Raw genomic sequence first — 20,523 nt, forward strand, 5'->3', positions numbered from 1 at the left:
GGTGCCCAAGGTTCAATGATGCATGACAAAGACTTCCCCGTGTGGACCAAGCAGTGGCATTACTAAAGATTCAAGCCACTACAGGTTCCTGGTGTGCTCCGCTTAGTAAACACAACATTCTGGTTGCTCTCTTGGTAAAAACTGCATTCTTTTAGAGGGGGATGGAAAGGGTGGTCGTTAGACCATTTGTAAAGATAGTGTCATTCAAGTTTGACTTACTACACCCTTGGTACAGCAAAAAGGTCTACCTTGGCACAAGTCACAAAAATGTAATGATGCTTATGAGAGGGCGGTGTCACAACATTCAGTCCATCATACACTGCTATACATCCATAGACTGATCAGATTGCCTATGAACTTGATTGCCTTGGGTATCCAAACTGTCCAGCCCATTGTAGGTGCTTTTAACGGTGGAAATAGGTCATCAAGCGCCCGAATGTCCAATCCTGCTCCTGCTTAGTCTCAACCCTAATTAAACACATCTGAACTTGCCAACTAGAACTAGGAACTAGGAACTAAACAAGTGTAGCTAGTTTGACTTTGACACTCGTGGAGCAGGAATGGAGACCCCTGGCCTTCAATGTGTATGCAAGTGTTGTAACTGGACATCAGAGCAATTGGACAAAGATAAGCTGGCCCCTTGAGTCCTGGTTTCTTTTTATTTTATGTGTGTATTTGCCATGTGTGTATTTACCATTCACCTGGTTAATTGATGACACCAAAGCTGGGGTAGTGAGTGAGACATCCTGGGTAATGTTCTGTTGGAGAAACCCTCCTGACCCTCAGGTGCACATATATGCAACCTACTGTTGCAGACAACGAAAACCACTTCAAGACAATAGAGTTCACAAAGGGTAGTGGACCCTTTGGGCAAGATAATGCCCCACACATTGTTCAGGAACAGTTTGAAGAACATGTTGAAGAGTTCACAGATTTGCTCTGTCCTCCAAAATCCAAATCCTGCTGAGCATCTGTGGGACGTGCTGCAGCAACAAGTTTGATCCGTGGGTGGCTCCACCTCACAGCCTACAAGTCATGGAGGATCTGTTGGTAACATCTTGGTGCCAGATACCACAGAACACCCTTCAGGGGTCTCGTAGAGTCCAGGGCTCCACAGGTCAGTGCTATTTTGGAAGCACGCAGTTGACCAATAGAATATTAGGCAGAAGGTTTTGTTTCAGCCATTGGCAAATATATGTTTCTGGAGGACTAATTTACTGATGAATTTAGCTTTCATCAACCTTCATAAAATTGCCTTGACGGTTCTAGTGAGTCAGAAGACATAGCTGGCTATGGTGCCTTTAATTAGGGTTGAAGATAAACTTTGTCTAATGAATAAATTATCCAGGGCAATCAAAACCCTGAAATACAGTGAATGGATTTTTTGCATTAACTGTTAATCGTCTCTCTTATTACACAGATTCTCCCCCAAAAAATCTATCCACTTTATTTTGTAAAGTGTACTTAAGTTATTAAATGTCACATTTAGTTAATTTGTTCCTATAAAAAAATAACAACTTTCCCTACAAACCAGTGCATTTAAGACAGTATTTTAAAATAATATTATCAGAAATGATTTTAAAGTGCAGTATTAAATATTAATATTCCAATATGAACATCAAATGTTACTAATGGCACCTACTTACATTGGTGAGCTTCTTCACTGGCATACGGCATTAGCTAGATGTTTCCTAAATTACGGTTAAAATCAAAAGGAGACAGGGCTTTTTCTGTCACAGCCCCTTGTCTGTGCATTCGGTCTCCCTGTACATATCAGGTCATGCTCTTTCCTTGATGCTTTTAAGTCTCATTAAAAAAAAATCACCTTCTGTCTCGCTTTTTATAGTAATTAATTAATTTTAAGTAGTTTGACATAGTTTTGTTTATATATATATATATACACACACACACACACACACACACACACACACACACACACACACACACACACACACACACACACACACACACACACACACACACACACACACACACACACACAAAACACACACACTGTAAAACCCAACAATCAACTTTTTCAATTGAAAAGAGTTTAGTTACCTCAAAATTTACTGACTCAAAAGTTAATTCTACTCATTTGAAAAGATTTTTGAACTCAGTGTTGAAGGTAATGAGTTTATTAAACACCTCATTACTTCAACTTAAATGGAGTAAGTTCACAGTACTCATATAGATTAGTTTTTTAAGTCAAATGGTTTGAGTTGCCTTAACTTATTGGGTTTTACAGTCCTCAGTTGGTTTGAGTTCTCTTCATTTATAGGGTTTTACTATGCTCAAATTGCTTCGTTTACTCAAATGGATGAAGTACACAGTACTCATTAGGATTAGTTTTTGAACTTAAATGATTTATTGCAGTCGGTTTCTACAAACGGTTTGAGTTACCTTAACTTTTTGAGTTTCACAGTATAGATTGTGTATGTTGATTGTTTTGTAAAGTACTTTGATCAACATCTGTTTTTTAAATGTGCTCTATAAATAAAGCAAACAAACAAACTAATATTATACAGCATTACAAGCTGTTTTTAGACAGAAAATAACTAGAAGCCTTCACTAATTATAATGTAATTGTGGATAAACAGACATAATATGACATAACATGAGATAATATGACTGATAATATGAAGAGACGTGATTTCAGAGACTGAATATTTGCACAACTAGCACAGGAAATTGGTTGCCTGAAACAACCAGACTAACGTCTGATGTACACTGGAGTGATTGACCAATCAGAACTAAGCATTTTACTGAGCTGTCATAAAACTAATATCGAGTGGCAATAAGCTACAGCAGGTAGTGGACAGGTAGTGTTTGTGTAAGATATAAATCAGAAAAATTAAAAGCACATTGCCATTTCATTTTTATTCATTCATTCATTCATTTTCTTTTCGGCTTAGTCCCTTTATTAATCTGGGGTCGCCACAGCGGATTGAACCGCCAACTTATCCAGCACATGTTTTACGCAGCGGATGCCCTTCCAGCTGCAACCCATCACTGGAAAACACCCATACACTGCCATTCCCACACATACACTACCGTCAATTTAGCTTATTAAATTTAGCTATAGCGCACGTCTTTGGACTGTGGGGGAAACCGGAGCACCCGGAGGAAACCCACGCCAAAATTGGGAGAACATGCAAACCCCATACAGAAATTCCAACTGACCCAGCCGAGACTCAAATCAGCGACCTTCTAGCTGTGAGGCGATCATGCTACCCACTGCGCCTTCATGACGCCCCCATATAATTTTTGGTAACATAATTGTTTTTGTATTGTCGAGTAGCAATTGTTTTCTTTACTAAATTGTTAGGTTTTTTTTTAGATTCAGACTGATTTCAATTTTAATTCTAAGTTTTAGTAATTTGGTAATGTCAAATTTTTATATTAGTTTTAAGGCTAATTATTTATAATTAACATTTATAATTTATGTATACACAAGTTAATGTCTCTTTTAAGTATATAAAAAAATTATTTTAGTTTTATGGTTTTAATAATAACCCGGAAAAATAGAAATGTTAGAAACATTGCTTTGGGACAAAATTTTGAAAAAGTGGAAGTAAAATGAAGCCCTACAAAAATATATTTTCAAATGACCAAAATTTAAAGATTAAATAATATTAAATACTATAACAGCATATAAATAATACAATTATAAACAACACTTGTATTGTATAATGTTATGATATTATATTATATTATATTAAAAAAGTACATTAACAAATCTAACAGGCAATGCCTCGATTGACCAATCAGAATGATGCAATATAAATCACCATGTAAGCCCAAAACTTATTGGATGGCACAACAATGACCTCATCAATTACAAAGCTTCATAATAAGAAAAACCCCTCCCCCATCCCGTTATTCACGCAACTCCGCTCCCTAATGAGGAAGGCAGGATATCAAGCAGACGCACATCTGCATCATGAAGAATTGAGACACAGACGGACCTGCAGGAAACACACAGGAAGCGCTGTCTGGAGAAGACTTAAACAGAAGTCTGGGGAATTTCTGTTTTTCCACTTTCAATGCTGCGTCCATTTCACAAGTTCATACAAAAAGACACCAGTCCAACATCAGAAGAGAGACAGAGAGTCGAGACGAGGACGTCCAGAGGGACTGACAGGAAACCAGTGATGTAAAATCGCAAACACAAACACTGTAATCCCTCAGAAATAAGCACCACATCATTCAGATCATATCTAAATTACTGTGTGCTTTACATGACACAGACACACGCAAAAACAAATTTGCCGTCTCAAAACAGTCACCTTTATTACCATCTGCTTACATTAAAAAAACTGTTGATTCATTACGAAACCATAGGAAAAACAAATGAACAGCAAAAGAAAACATCAATAACTTAAGACTTAAGTAGATCCTCAGGTGTCAGAGGTCACACTAGTTAGTATTAACATTGCGGTCAACAGTACATTCAGATTTAACTATTAACCTAAAATAAACTTCCTGTGTTCAGCTGACAAATGCAAGTTCGACTGTCACGAGTGTTCTCCAATACACGCAAAAGCATGTTCAAACTAAGGGCATGGTGTGCAAAGGTGATGGAGATTATACATTATTTGTGTGTGTGTGTGTGTGTGTGTGAGAGAGAGTTTTACTGGGCCCTTCTAGACATCAGCATCTCCCTGATGTTGTCCTCCGCATCTTTAACGCTGCGCTCCAGGTATGTCTTCTTTTGCTGTGGAAAAAAAAGAGAGACAGAGCTGTAGCTTCATGTTCGGAAACATCTGAAGGATTTCTTCGTGAACACACCCGTTTACTCCCCAAACTGAATGACAGAGCTGTTAAAATACTTTGAGATAAGATAAGGAGATGATCTTTTTTTGGAGCATTTTCAAAGGCTTAGCGCTTTGATTGCTCTATAAGGTTAAAGGTTTTCTCGCCGTCTGTAGATACATTAAAAACAACTTGAATTTTAGCATAATTGTTACATTCAAGTGAAAGTGTGACTGCATTACGCAACGTTTGGCAGTATGTGTAATCACAGGACACCTGGTTATTGACCGAGATACCGTACAGTACAGGCCTCTACCTGAAGATTTCCGGTAATGTGTTGCAAAAGAGTGAATGTGAGTCAAGTTCACAGAAAACCTTTGCCCAGGCTATGTGGCAGCATCTAAGTACTCACAATAATTAAGAAATAAGCCATTTTTTCTACATATATCAACACAAATAGTGTGCATTGTTTAGCACATTAATAATCGACTTAAAATTCTTGACCTTGAGGAGAACCGGCGAAAGGGTTTTTAAATTCATGGTCAGTGAGTCATTAGAAAAGAACCAAAAGTTTGTTGTTATGGCAGTCTGTGTGGCTGTAGCATGTGGCTTGTGGGCCGACATTTCTGTAATGATTAAAGTATATGCATGTGTTTACATCTGTAACCAAGCATTACTGCACATTAGCTCACTGCTGTCTGAGAGCCTCACCCTTCCTCCAGCCCCCCCAAGTCACACATGACTACACTAGTTTAGCCAGATTCTCAAATTTATGGCAACTCAATTTTACTAAACATTCACACTTTTTTATTCCTCAACCTTAAATTGACATGTTTATTTGCAGTGTTTTGGCTCTTTTCCACTATGCGAAACAGTTCAGTATAGTACAGTACAGGTGATTCTGTACATGTAACCTTGATAAGGCTTGCATTTCCAAAGTCAAAAGTGCCCTGAAATAGCCCATATTATGCATTAAAAAGGTATTATTTTAGTTTGGGGGGGGGGGTCTTCAATAACAGGCTGACATGCATACAAGGTCAAAAAACACTTTTATTGTCTCATAATATGCATTTAGTTTTATCTAATTATCCCAACAACTCTCATATGATTCGTTTAGTGATTCATTTGTTCCAAAACCCCTCCTTAGCACAATGCTTATCTGCACTGATTGGTCCGATGTCCCAGTCTGTTGTAATTGGTCAACTGCGTTCAGCACGAGAAATGCCCACCCCGACTTATCAACATTGTTGAAGTAGTCAGGGTGCAGATTGTATGTGTGAGCCCAATGCAGAAGTGTATTAAAGCAATGCAGTTTAACACCAGCATATTGCTCTTTTCTTAACCATGACACACAATCAGTATTAATCCACACAGTAGCAAAAGCTGAACTATTTGGAAACTTGAGTGCCACACGTGTAGGAACAGCTGATGATGGCCATAGCAATGAAAAACTGCAGAGGATCAAAGCGGCACGTGGCGCGCTTTCAGTGTGGTTTTAGACAAGAAATAATTTGCAAGCTCGAAAAAAAAAAGGGGGCAACCATTTTAATCACACTTAAGTTATTTACACTTATGAAATGGAGGAAGAAACTGATACATGAACTGTGTAATGTAAAGTTCCTGTCAGGCTCTGACAAAGTCCCATTCATCAATAGTCTTTTCTGATCCTTCCTTTAACAAATGGCCGATGAATCCCCCATTGTAAGCATGTAGATTGCTAAAGCACTCATCAGAAAAATGACGGGAACACAGCACAAGGCTGGGGCTATAATGCTGAGGTATTTTTGCAAAAATAATTTCAACCACTTTTTACAGCCTCGTCTTTGGGAAGAAAAAGTAGCACTAACTTTCCCTCACACTTCACAGCAAAGCGTCTTCATGACATGATTTAACCGAGATGTGCTACAGTGCTTGGCTTTCTGTTTTTTTTTCTACAGTGTTTGTGGACAGGGCAGAGAGTTTAAAATTTTCCGAGTCTGCTCGTGCAACAAATGGGCGGGGCTTGAATTCTGTATCGACGTCACGCTGACACGGCTAAAGATTCGTTAGTGTGGCGATTCATTCGAACTACCATGAGTTGACTCTTTTATAGATGAATTGACAAATTTAAACACTGTGCACATTTAGATTTACACCTAGCTGGATATTTCACTTCAATTAGAGCTGTGTTACAAACTGCATGGAAGGTCATTTTCAAAAACCCATAATAGGGGCTCTTTAAGGCAGGGACACACTAAGCCGACACTAAACAACTTGCACTGACAAAAACTGTAGTGGGCAACATCTAATTCTGTCTGGAATAAAAAGCTGCACGTGAACAGGGCCGGAATAATCCAGCTAGGTGGGTGGAAAAAGTGGACCCATGATTAGCTGAATAATTAATTTGTGCCATGATGCTGGAAAATGCCTCTTTGCGCTATGCTTTTGCACATCGGTAATGTAAAGTATTTCTTTTAGTTTGCTGCTGTTCTAAAACAGTGATGCCACTATCTGGGGCTCAGAGGGGATTTAGCCAAATCAGAATATTGAATAGCCCTGTTTAATTCTCCCATGAGGATGATCAGATGTCAATTTTGCCCAGGCTAACCAAGATCTTCTAAGAAGAAAAGAATTAAAAAGTTAAACAGCATTCATTATTGATTAACTTGTACATGAAGTAACAGAAGCCAGGATAGAAAGAATCAGGCTGTACGGTCTCATAACTGAAGCCCTGTCACGGCTGCGCGTCGGATAAAGCTAGACCCAAGAAACTGACGGGCACCCACACAATCCTACCATCACACAATATAACCGAGGCAGTGTGCAAACAAATCAAACAGCCTACACAAACAGTTATCTTATCCATGTAGAGTAAAGTTTACTCGTTTGTGGTTTAAGCCTAACTGAACCAGTTAATATATATTTCTTTTTGTGAATGTTTACTTTGCCTCTTTTATAAAAATGACAGTAAAAATATGGAGAAATTAAATATTGACGTTGGTTTTCATCATACAACATATTTGATGCAAAAAACGGAAAAGAAAAAATAACTCAGTAGACTACTTCTGTAATTCAGAAGACATTTTTTGGAAATTAGAGGCCTGGATTTTAAGGATATTCTACCATTGAGGATTTATGTTTTTTTAACTGTGTTCTCATTAAAGTTTTTATAAACATAGTATACAAATAACAATTACTGTTTACAGTCACAAAAAAAGAAACAATATACAGAAAATAATTTATAAAAGAAATTATAATAATAGATAGATTATAGTGATAGCTCAAAAAAGGGGAAAAAGAAAAGTAGATAAATAAATAAACAAACTCCAATATAAAGGCAATAACTACAACAAAGACAAAGCCCCTGACAGCTTCTCAAAGATCAAGTAAGTAGGTTTCGATTAATGCCCAGGTCTGTTGGAAAAGGTCTGATTTCAACTGCAAATCTGCAGTCATTTTCTCAAATAAATAAATAAATATGAATATATATATATATATATATATATATATATATATATATATATATATATATATATATATATATATATATATATATATATATATATATATATATATATATATATCTGTTTCAGCCTGTGTCCATTCTGTCAAGATCTTCATCCAGTTCACTTAGTTCTAAAGAAACTTTTAAAGGTAAAATCCTATTTAAAATATTTATTACAAAGCACTATATATATGAAGTATTGCAAATGTTTTTGCAGCCTCTTTGAACTTTCATATTAGGTTTTTATTAATTTTGTATACTTGTAGGCCTACTTTACTAAAATATATAAAAATCGCATATTAATCAAATGGTGAAAAGATGTTAGATAATAATATCAATTCGTAAATTAATAATAATCGTAATAATATTAATAATAACAACAATAACAATTATAATATATATATATTATTATATATATTAGCCCCTATCAGCTGCAACCCAACTCTGGGAAACATTAGGCTATTATTTGTGCAAATCTAGATATAGTAATTAACATACTGTTTGTTTGAAAACAACATTATTTGTCATTACTGCAAACTTATATGAGTGGATATATGATTAAATGTGGAGGGGGGCCTTACAATATTTTACGGGGAAAAAGGGGGTCTCAGGCAAAAAAAAAAGTTTGGGAACCACTGCTTTAGAGGATGTGGGTGGCAGTAGTTTGTTTTCTCATCACACAAAGGAAAAGCCCAGACAACACAAAAAATAAAGCACCGTTTAGTACCATAAACACAGTAATTTTCACTGACCATGGAGGGATTCACTTGTGCAAACATCTCCGATCATCTAACAATCCATATCATTAGCAAATATTTGAGAAAGCCAAACTACAGCCGGCTTCTTTGTGTTCTCTCTTGACTTATTTACTTAGATACGTCACTCCAGTTTTTGTTCTAGCGCACGGATTCATTATTGAATAACGAGTTCTCTCTTCAGCTAACAGTGATTCTACATGCTGACTCTGACCAACTGGATCTGATGAACACATCAAGCCTACTAGTCAGATGGATTTTGGCTGACTGACCGATTCTGCCCAATGGCTTAATGTCACCTTGGTGTGTCCCAACCTTTAGATACTTAGCACTTAGGCAAAAGTGGCATGTTAAAAATGATCAACAACAACAAAAAAATGTATAAAGTTAATAAACTAGAAGTTTCAGTGCACAGTGTGTGAGTACTATAGCTGTTTGAGAAATTAAATTGAAATTGCAAGCATAATTAATCAAAGGATGTGATACTGTAATAATTGCTGTAAAATTTACAAAAAAAAAAAAAGCTAAAGCAGAGTCGTAATTGTTAATTTGCACTTAACTTCAACAGTAAAACTGCAAAAATTGCGCACTGTTAACTGATAATTACAATTGTGTTGTAAAACAACAGTACAAGTGGAATTGTTAATTTACAGTACACAAGTAAATTTTACAGACCAAAATTGCCAATAATGCTGTACATTTTATAGAAAATTTTTTTTACATTGTAGAATACATAAGAAATGTGTAAATGATCTATCTGCAAAAACACAAATATAAACCCAAAGGCATCCAAAGCTCAAACTGACATTTGAAATTTTCACATGCGCATATAAGCTCCCAAGCTCTCATACTACTCCATTGAATTAATGACTTCCATTCTGTCATTTTTCATAGTTAAAAGGTGTCTTTGGTGAGTGATAAATGCTTGTATAAAATAAATGAATAAAATAACAGTAAATAAAATTCTTAATAACATCTGTTAATCAGATAATGTGATCCTATCTCTACACAAAACTTCCATTAAACTATGTGATTTAAAGGAATTTCTTTAACAAACTTTCTGTAAAATGTATTCATCAAAATTTGGTGGAAAGACCTTTAATGACAGGCACGGAAATCTCACACGTTTCAATAAAAATATAATTTGCATTTAAAGCATAAATGTCTCATGTGTTTGAAACAACATGAGTGTCAGCAAACAATAACCATTTGTTCAATGCCTCTTTCAATTTCAGTGGGAAAACACCAAAACTAACAATAAAGAAACAAACACTATAATCACTTTACCTTACTTACTGCTTAAAGTCCATTGTTTTGTTTAAAAATTGCATGAAAAGAGAGGTATTTGGTTGCACTTTCATCCTAACAAGCATTTTTTCCATTCAAACTACACCAAATGCGTCAAAAAATAAACAAAACAAGGATGTGGATTGAGATAAATATCCGAAACGCTCTTCTATAAATAGCAAGAGTCAATTGTTCATTCAAAAGACGATTTATTTTTGGAATCTCGTCTGGCGTGTTTACGATGCTGCCTACGTATTTTGAGGTTTTTTAAACGCGTACTTATAGATTCAGTGATACAGGTTACCAAAATTCTTTCTCGTTTTTAATGAGAGGGTGAGGCTGGGCTCGCACAGCATGGCATCTGTTTATGACAAGCCTGAATGCCAGAATGAAAGGAATATATTCCCTGCGCAAGCATGATAAGAGATATGACAACAATTGATATCAGCTTGCCCATACCTCGCTATGGTGGACTTCTACAGAAAAGCCACTTATTTATAGGCTGAAGCGCTTGGAAAGGCATAGGGAAAGTTCATAAAAATATTTCAGAGGTCAGAAAATGAAAACAAGAGGGAAAACAATGGCCGTTTGCAAAATTGCATTACCCCTCCATCAATCTGATGAAGCTCGACTTGCTTGTATAGCAAACTTTAAGTATATTTTCTATTCACCCATGAACAAAGAACTTTATCACCACTAAACACCAATAATGCACAATAAAAAAAAAAAGAAATTGGAGTCGACTAAGTGTTAAAAAGACCGTCCAGCAAATCCTGCAGTATGATCTCAGAGCCAGCTGTACCGGAGAAGATAAAAGTAAATTCCAGTGGTTTATTCCCTGATTATCTCATTTAAATATATTAGGTGGAGTAGATCTATACAATTACAAAAGCTTTAGAAAATGTGATAAGGATTAAAGAGGAATCCTGTTTCATGTATGATCTCTGAATCACATGCAAAAGAAGCTCCAGATGCACAATGGAAATTCTGTGGAGGATTCCACTATATCCGTGTTAGAAAGCAGTTAAGTGTCAGAAATGATCCTAACTGAGCGCCGTTTGCCTCCTACACAGCCCTGCAGAGCTGAGACTCAAACAATCAACCTTTTGAATCCACACTTTCTGAATGTATGAGTGTCTTTTCCACCGAGCTCCTATTTATGAAACAGCTCCATTTAAATTCAAATCTCACTGATAAATGTAAAAAGAAAGGCATATTGTGAAAATGCTTGATATTAAATTCTAAAAATTCAGTTATTTGGTTAAATAAGTTATCTTAACGTGCAAAAACATATTATCATTTTTTCACAACATTTTACAAATTCTTTTACATTTACATTTTACTATTTCTGATTAGTAATGTCCATTAGGGTGTTTATTATTATTATTATTATTATTATTATTATTATTATGTTGTCAAATGTGATGATACGACTTTATAACCTAACACTTACCATGTGTTACAGACAATGTTATGAATTTATGATTAAATTATAATAATATCTTAGGGCCCTATCATACACCCGATGCAATAAGGCGTGTTTGGTTTGATTTGTTGCTATTTTCAGACCAACGCATCCCTAATTTTCCGATTTTGTGTTTTGTTGTTTAAATAGTAAATCCATTTGCACCGCTTTGTGGACTCATAGGTGTTTAGGTCTAGAAAAGAGGTGTGTTAAGGTGCATTGTTTGCATGTTGCTATTGTAAGAAACTTGATAGACTGCAATTGACGTCCAGCACAGAGTGGTTAGTTGAACGCGTACACATTGCATATTACACACAGGATGCACAGCAAAATACAAATATCTTTACATGTGACAAGGAATTAAAGGAATAAAATATTACAAAATGATTGTTTTCTACATAAATATAAAAACCACTGCCTCAGTGCCTCATCTCAGGGGGCTTTTTTCAGTTTATTCATGACAATTTGCATTTTTATGATGTTATTATTATTAGCAGTATTATTTATTATATGCAAATTTATATTTGTTTTAATAAAAACCTGTCCACCTGTCGGATTTTGGACCATATAGGGCATAAAAATAGGATGTGTATTTAGATATAACTATATATTTTTTGACCACACTTCGTTATTATTGCTCATTTATAAGTTTTCTGTAAATTAGAACTGAATTTAGAAATAGCTTTAAACAAATCTTTGCACTTAACAAACTAAATTAAATATGTAGGCAAATGGATGACTTCAGTAGAGTGCGTACAACATTGTTTCGTATCCACGAAAGGAGTTAAGAGTAAAAGTAAAGAGAAATAGAAAGCAAAGAGGCAGGATGGAAGAGGCTCATTCTTTATCCTCGTGCTGCAGATGGTGTTTAACTGTTTTCTCACTAGCGAAGGGTTTAGTTTTTCCACTTACAAAGTCCACCATGTAAACAGCAAATGCACCATAGCGCAACACCACTGACTCTTAAAGAGAATGTGAGATTCTTTGATTGGTTTAATGCACGTTATGCTCAAAACACACTCATAATAACTCATAAGGAGAATAAGCACAACACTGTTAGACCATCATGACCTGAGCATATTTTTTTGTCCTTAAAATACCAAAAGTTATTCGAAAAGATTCGGACACACCCTTAATGCTTTTGCGTCATGCACTTAGGATTTTGCGCCTAGAATGTTAAAATAGAGCCATTAGTGTTTAAACACCTGTACTGCGGTGGTCATCAGTGTATTTAAGGTACAAATGAAACTAGTAGTTTTCAATAGTATCTAGATGCAGCCTTTATGATGCAAGCTGAGATTGCATCACTCAGCGATGCAATGTCTGACACAATGCACTCAATGGAGTGAGTGATGTCACTGTGACGTGTAGGGTTAGGTGAGCGCATTAAAAAGCATTGGATGCAGCTCAGATTGCACTGCACCGAGTCTGCATCCAGACCCCTCTCGTAGTTTTAGGTAAATTATACATAAATGATAAATTACACATCTACACTATAAAAAAGCTGGCTTTCACACAGTTTGATTAAGTTCACGTAATCCTTTAAACAAAGTTGATTGAACATAAAACAATTAAGTTGTCCCAAAAAAACTTAAGAAATGTGTTGTTCCAACTCATTTAAAATAAATAGTTTGTACACATATCCTAAAAACATATAAATTGTACACAGGTGACACAATGGCGCAGTGGGTTGCAATGTCGCCTCACAGCAAGGTCTCTGGTTTGAGCCCAGGCTGGGCCAGTTAGCATTTCTATGTGGAGTTTGCATGTTCTCCCTGTGTTTGCGTGAGTTTCCTCCAGGTGCTCCAGTTTGTTATGTCTATTATAAGGTTCTATCTGCGTTCTAAATGATTTTGACATAATGAGCTTCAAAATGTTTGCATTCCATAGCAAACAGTTAGTGTGTAACATTTGTTTTTTAAATAAAAAGTCTTCAAATGTAAACAACTTATAAAAAAACATCCCATAATGTAAACAAGTTGTAATTTAAAAAGAATATGTCAATAACTCAATTGTGACAAAAATGTCAGATAGAACCTTATAATTCTAAGGTGATGATGTGCTATAGGTGAATTGAATAAGCTAAATTGGCCGAAGTGTAAATGTGGGGTTGTGAATGCAAGAGTGTATGGGTGTTTCCCAGTACTGGGTTAAAGCTGGAAGGGCAGCCACTACGTAAAACATATGCTGGATAAGTTGGCGGTTCATTCCGCTGTGGCGACCCCTGATGAATAAAGGGACTAAGCCGAAAAGTAAAATTAATGAATGAAGTTATATACACAAGTTTTGTTTGTAGTAGTTGCTACTAGCTGAAACAAAATCTGTTTCTAACTTTATTTCAGCTCATTTATTAAATTACTTTTTATTACATTTGCCTAATGCCACTAAAACAATTGTAACTGTCAGATATTTGTATTTTTTCCTTGTTGTTGTTTTTAAAACAATAAATAAAGCAGAATATGACACACACTGCACACACATGAAAAGCATTGTCAATTTAGCTTGTAAGCTCTAAGCACCCTAACGATGGAAAAGGTCATATAAAATAATTAAATGTCAATCATTGTGACAAAATAACACAAGACCAACCGCTGCACCAAACCGGTTATCATCAAAGGTATGAACCCAACCACTAATGGGGGATTCCCCATTACCCAAGCACACTGTGTTATGGAAACACTAACTCTCCATGCAGATAATGATACCTCAGAAGACTGACCTTCCCAGAACAATGCGGAAGAAGGCACAAAGGGAGGTCTTGTGGTTCTCTCTTCTGCACTTCGGCCTTAATCAGGCTGCAGAAGCTTTCATTGTTGTGGCCTGAATGGATCCTCTCATGGGTGTGAGGGCCGCCCAGAATGACTTCTGTCAGAGCACAGATGACAGGGCAGATAGTCTGCGCAGACACCGCCGTAAAAGAGCCCTTTGTTGTTGCCGGCTCCACTACAAGAGGCAGAGGTGACGCTTCTGAAAAGAGTTGACCTGCTGCGAAGGCCAACAGAACGGATGAGTGGCGAAGAAGACCGGTAGATCATCATGTGCCAAAACTCAGTTCTTGCAAAGTAGACCTACGTAAACAACTGCCAAAGGAATGTTGCAGCAGCAAAATAATTCTAGAGAAACAGAGGTGGAAGATGCCTCTGAGTGAAAGGCCTCTTTCTGAAGTGAAAGCAGAACTGGCTTTGAGCTGCAGGGATATGAGCCTTCCAGTGTAAAAGCTAAGATCTAAGATTTCTCAAAACATTTGTGGAAACTTATTACCTAAAAACATCTTAGTAAACTAACTCATTTTTTTAAGGTTAGAAGAATAACTTAGTTTTAATTTATATTACAACATGTTCACTAAAAGTGAGTACTTCTTACAATACAAAAAAAACAAAAAAAAACACTGCTTTAAAATTACAAGTTGATTTGACTTCTTACAGGGTTTCTACAGGCTTCATCAAGCCAAATGTAAGACTTTTAAAGACCCTTTTAAGAGCATTATCAATGAGATTTTAGACTTATGCAGGGCTAAACACTAAGGGCTCTTTTTTGACGGTCCATGTGCAGAGCACAAAACGCAGGGCGCAAACGCTTTCAGGGCGTGTCAGGACGCGTTTTTGCTAATTTAAGGACGGGAAATCTGCTTTGCGCCGTGGCGCATGGTCTAAAAGGGTTGAGTTTATTTTCTTAATGAGTTATAGGTGTGTTTTGAGAATAAACCAATTAGAGTCTCATCTCCCATTCCCTTTAAGAGTCAGCTGCGTCGCGCCAAGAGCGCATTCGCTATTTACAGGACGCAAAGTAAGTCTACGTGGAACAAATGAGCATTTCACAAGCAAACAGTTAACAGTTAACAGTTTTTTAACAGAAAACTGTTAAACAGAGCATCTACTCTGTGAGAATGAGAGATAATGGATCACTTTCACTTTCGCTTTTGGATAGGGAAACCTTTACGCACAGACATCAATTAGTCTATAAATAAATACTTTTGTTTGTTAAGCGCAAATATTCGTTTCAAAACTATTTCTAAATTCAGTTCTAGTTTCCAGCAAACGAACAAATGAATAATAATAACAAAATGTGCTCAAAAACCTGAGCTATATCCTAAAACACATGCTGTGCCCCATATTTACATTTACATTTAGTCATTTAGCAGACGCTTTTATCCAAAGCGACTTACAAATGATGGTCTAAAACCTGAAATGTGGGCAAATCAAAGCTTGTTTTTAATAAAACAAATATAAATATGGATATAATAAATAATACTGCTAATAATAATAACATTCTACAAAAGCAAATTGTTATGAATGAACTGAAAAAGCCTCCTGAGATGAAGAAGACATAAAAGCAGTGATTTTTCATATTTATGTAGGCTAGAAAATAATATGTTTTGTAATATTTTAATCCTTTATATATATATCCTATATCTATTCTTATTATATACTATATATATCCTTAATATTTACATTTTTTCATATGTAAAGATACTTGCCTATTGCTCTCTTGTGCGTATTAAGCAGTGCGTAAGCGAGGAGCAACTCTGCGCCGGAGTTTAGACCGGGTTAGTTTTGGTCTAATGAAAAATCTATTATAGATTCTCAAAATAGCAACGCACCAGCGGTACGCCTCAGAACGCCTTCCTTTTTAGACCAGAACGCCTATGGGCGCAAAAATGAGCGCTAATGCATTTGCTATTTAAACAGCATAGCGCAACGCCTCAAAACGACTCTTGCACCAAGCTGAAACTACCAAAAGACTACTGCGCCACGCCTTGCGCCACACTGCGCCGGGCCCTAAGGATTTTTTGTAATGGCCCGGTTGGAAAATTGGAATTGGAAAAACAAACCAAAATGTAGTTATTAATTAAGAACATAATTTAATGTGTCAAAACAAAAAAAACTAGTTGTATAGTCTTTTTTCAATGACAGGTTTAACATTGTTAAAAGTATATTAATTATATATATATATATAAAAAAAATACACAAATAATCAAAACTATATAGTTGTTTGCTTTTGGTTCAAATGAATTGAGTATAACTCCTATTCAACCTAATGTGTTTCTGTTATAAAACCTTATGTTTATTTATAAATATTTTATCCTCTCACCCACACTCTGTAAATAGTTTTTCTGTGAATGAAAGGTTATGTAAAGGGAAAAATTGCTGTTATTATCCTGAGCAATTGTGTAATTGTTTTTAGTTTTTTTTTTCTGATTAGGGAATTTAATTGTAAAAGATTGCTGTAAAATGTATAACAGCTCTATATAAATATTTAGATAGATTGTTGGTGATTGGATGGGTGTTGGCCCGATTGGGTAACTTTTAAAATTAAAACCTGTTTAAAATGATTAAAGAGCTACAACACAATATTTCTGTGAATTTAAGACTTTTTAAGGCCTAAAATTTTGTTTCTGAAATTTAAGACATTTTTAAAGACACCGCAGATACCTTGTTAAATAATTTAAGTATTTCGTTTTAACTCAAGTTAGCTTTCATTTAACTGTTAAGCTCACTTACTTTTTTATAATTATGAACAGTTCATTTGCTTAATCATTTTAAGCCAATGAGTTCACTCAATTAAACCAAGTACACTAATTGCTTTTTACAGTGTGTGTGGCAAGCAGCACACAGGCGTCCATAATTAACACTCATTGTTGACACAACTCTAATCACAATGTTGAGGATAACAGATTTTTTTTTTTTTTTTTTTGGTGAACAAACCCTTTAAGAGTTAGTTAGCAATAGTTAGTTAGCAGTCAAAAAGGCTCATTTTAATACAATTGCATAATCAAAGTGCAATATATCCAGTCTTTAATGTTTTCTGCAGCTTATTTTTAAACAAACCTCAGACTTAACTATTTACTACAAATGCTAACCCTGCCAATTTCCACATAACAGGAAACCTTAGTAAATCACAACAAAACACAAAATTAAAGACCCAGAATGTCAACAAATATTCTACATGTACAGTTTGACGTAAAACGTGCTGAAAACTAGAAATGGTTTCCAACTCAATCAGTTTATGTTTACCACAACATAATAAAAGAACCCCCCTGCTCTCCCCCGACTGAGCACCAGCCTTGTGGCAGCAGGAGTCATTCAGGTCCCTGGGCACAATCATCTCTCAGGACCTGAAGAGGGACACTCACATTGACTACATTGTCAAAAAAGCTCAACAAAGGCTACACTTTCTTCATCAGCTGAGGAAGTTCAACCTCCCAAAGGAGCTGCTGAAACAGTTCTACACCTCCATCATCAAATCAGTCATTTGCACATCAATAACTTGTTGGATTAGCTGAGCTTTTAAATACGACCTCCAAAGACTACTGCTGAGCGAATCACTGGTACAACCCTCCCTACCCTCCAAGAAATCTACTTATCCAGAGCGAGCAGTAGGGCTGCCAAAATCACCCTGGACTGCTCACACTCAGCACACTGCCTCTTTGAACTGTTACCTTCTGGTCGACGCTACAGAGCACTGCGGACCAGAACAGCCCGAAACAGAAACAGTTTCTTCCCTCACGCCCTATTCACACGGGGCGTCAGCGTCAACGCTTCCCATTCACTTTGAATGGGTGACGTCAGGCGTTGCCGAACTGCATTGTGGATCCGTCGGTGCCGCTTCAGAAGCGTTCCTCGCTGCAGAAGTTGGGACCAGCTCAACTTTTCAAGCGCCGACGGAAGCGTCAGCCAATCAGATCGCTGTATGCAAATACACCAGCTCAGACAGTGGCCTATTGCTGACTGAATTTCATTGGCTGACGCTATGACGATCGTTTCAGCTCCAACTTCAGACACGCCCTCTGTCAAGCGTTGACGCTGAAGCCCCGTGTGAATAGGGCGTCAGGCAATCCATCTCATGAACACTTGATGATAATAATTGTGGAACCAGCATCACTACTTGCTATACACTTTTTATACACTTATTTAAAACACACTTTACATGCCAATTTGCACATATAACATTGTATACAGTAATATAGCTGTATACACTTGTCAATTTGTATATTTGCATTCACTACTTGCTTCTATTTTTAAAATATATTTATTATCTGTTTTTTTTTTGTCCTGTCTCTGTAATTCTGTTGCACTGTGGAAGCTCTGAAAACAAATTCCTTGTATGTGTGAACATTACCTGGCAATAAAGCTCTTTCTGATTCTGTTAAAATGTTTAGTTCACATAACATGCTTCTATTAAGTAAAATTATCTTATAAATAAATATTAAATATTCACTGTAAAAAATATGACAAAAAGTCATTCATAATTATTTTTTACATTAACTTATTTTGATAAGTTATTCACTATGTTTTTTGTTTAACTTAGGTTTCACTTAATATTTTAGTCAATTTTACTAATTTAAGTTGAGATGACTAGAACATTTAATTTAATATAACTAAACAATTTAAGGCAGCAATGTTTTTTTAGTGTTTGAGTAAAATGAAATCATTTAATTGAAAAAAAAATATCCCTGTTCAGCTTGTATTATCAGACCCACAACTGAAACAGGAAATTAAATAGCACAAAGACGAACTGTTTTCAGTTGTGTTAATTTTGATAATTACACTAATGCTTCAGAACAATGGATGGAATGACAAGGCAAAGTCCCCTTTCTCTCTTTAGTCTTTTATAGTCCAATATAAATCTGTTTCATTTGATGTTTACACAGCTCCACGGTTACGGGCCTAACATAATTTCACATTATCAACAAGCAACCAATAGCGGCCAATATATGACCACTGTGAGTTTCAGGTCAGTTGACCTGATATTATGTAATGTTAGGTAATCTAAATGGCTGCACAGATGTGGTTTTATCGAAAGTGCCAAAATGACTTGTGAAAGTGTAAAACTTAACACGAGGATGCTGAAAACTACAAATCATGCCATAATGTTTGGTGGCATTGTTTCTAGTTACAATAAAAAAAAAAAAAGTAAAACCTCCTCTATTGTGTAAATTTGCTAATATTTTTGTCATATTTTTTACAGTTCAAAAACGCATTACAGTTGTGGTTCCATTATTTAGCCACACTTTAAGGTAAAATTCTCACTATTACTTACCTACTCCCAGGGCTGTTTATATCGCAGTTGATATTTAGCCACACCATGCGATACATCTATAATACATCTCATTTTTATGAGGTGGGTCATTAGCCCAATGCTCAACCCCTAACCTGGAGGACCAGGATATAAACACATACATAGGGGCAATTTAGCTTATCCAATTCACTTAACACGCATGTCTTTAGACTTGTGGGGGAAACCGGAGCACTCGGAGGAAACCCACACCAACACAGGGAGAACATGCAAACTCCACATAGAAATGCCAACTAACTCAGCTGGTACTCATACCAGCGTCATTCTTGCTGTGAGGTGACAACGCTACCCACAGTGCCACCGATCCACCCTTAAATTCTCACTATTAATAAAACTATAAATGAACTGCTTAATTTGCTGCTTATTATTAGTTAGTAAGGTAGTTTAGGGTTTAGTGTGGGTAGGATTAGGGTTGAAGACTAAGATCATAGTTTAGAAGTACTATTAAACAGCCAATATCTTTTGAATAGGTAATAAGCCAGTAATTAATTGATATTTAAACTAAGGTGTACTCTTTATTTAGAGTATAAAGTTTCACTGAAATAGTCTGAAAATAACTATTATTTTCTAGAAACAAAAATAGCACTCCTGTATTGAAAACAAAAATAAAGATAATTCTTAAACAGCAAATCAACAAATTACAATGATTTCACTGAAGACTAACATGAGTAATGATGCGAAAAAAATCATCTTTAACAGCA

General features: G+C 36.0%; 2 protein-coding genes across 2 annotated transcripts in view; both read right to left on the reverse strand.

Annotated features, from left to right (window-relative positions):
• timd4 (T cell immunoglobulin and mucin domain containing 4) overlaps positions 1-20,523 on the reverse strand; it is a 1,098,921-nt gene that overhangs the window by 757,187 nt on the left and 321,211 nt on the right. The gene's annotated exons all lie outside the window — the stretch shown is intronic.
• pfdn1 (prefoldin subunit 1) overlaps positions 4,271-20,523 on the reverse strand; it is a 45,215-nt gene continuing 28,962 nt past the window's right edge. Inside the window, 1 exon segment of the mRNA NM_001013344.1 lies at positions 4,271-4,717. Within this exon segment, the coding sequence (NP_001013362.1) occupies positions 4,634-4,717 (84 nt within the window). The 3' untranslated portion in view covers positions 4,271-4,633.

This window comes from Danio rerio, chromosome 21, assembly GCF_052040795.2.
Source record: "Danio rerio strain M-AB ecotype USA chromosome 21, GRCz13ab, whole genome shotgun sequence".
Taxonomy (NCBI): Eukaryota; Metazoa; Chordata; class Actinopteri; order Cypriniformes; family Danionidae; genus Danio; species Danio rerio.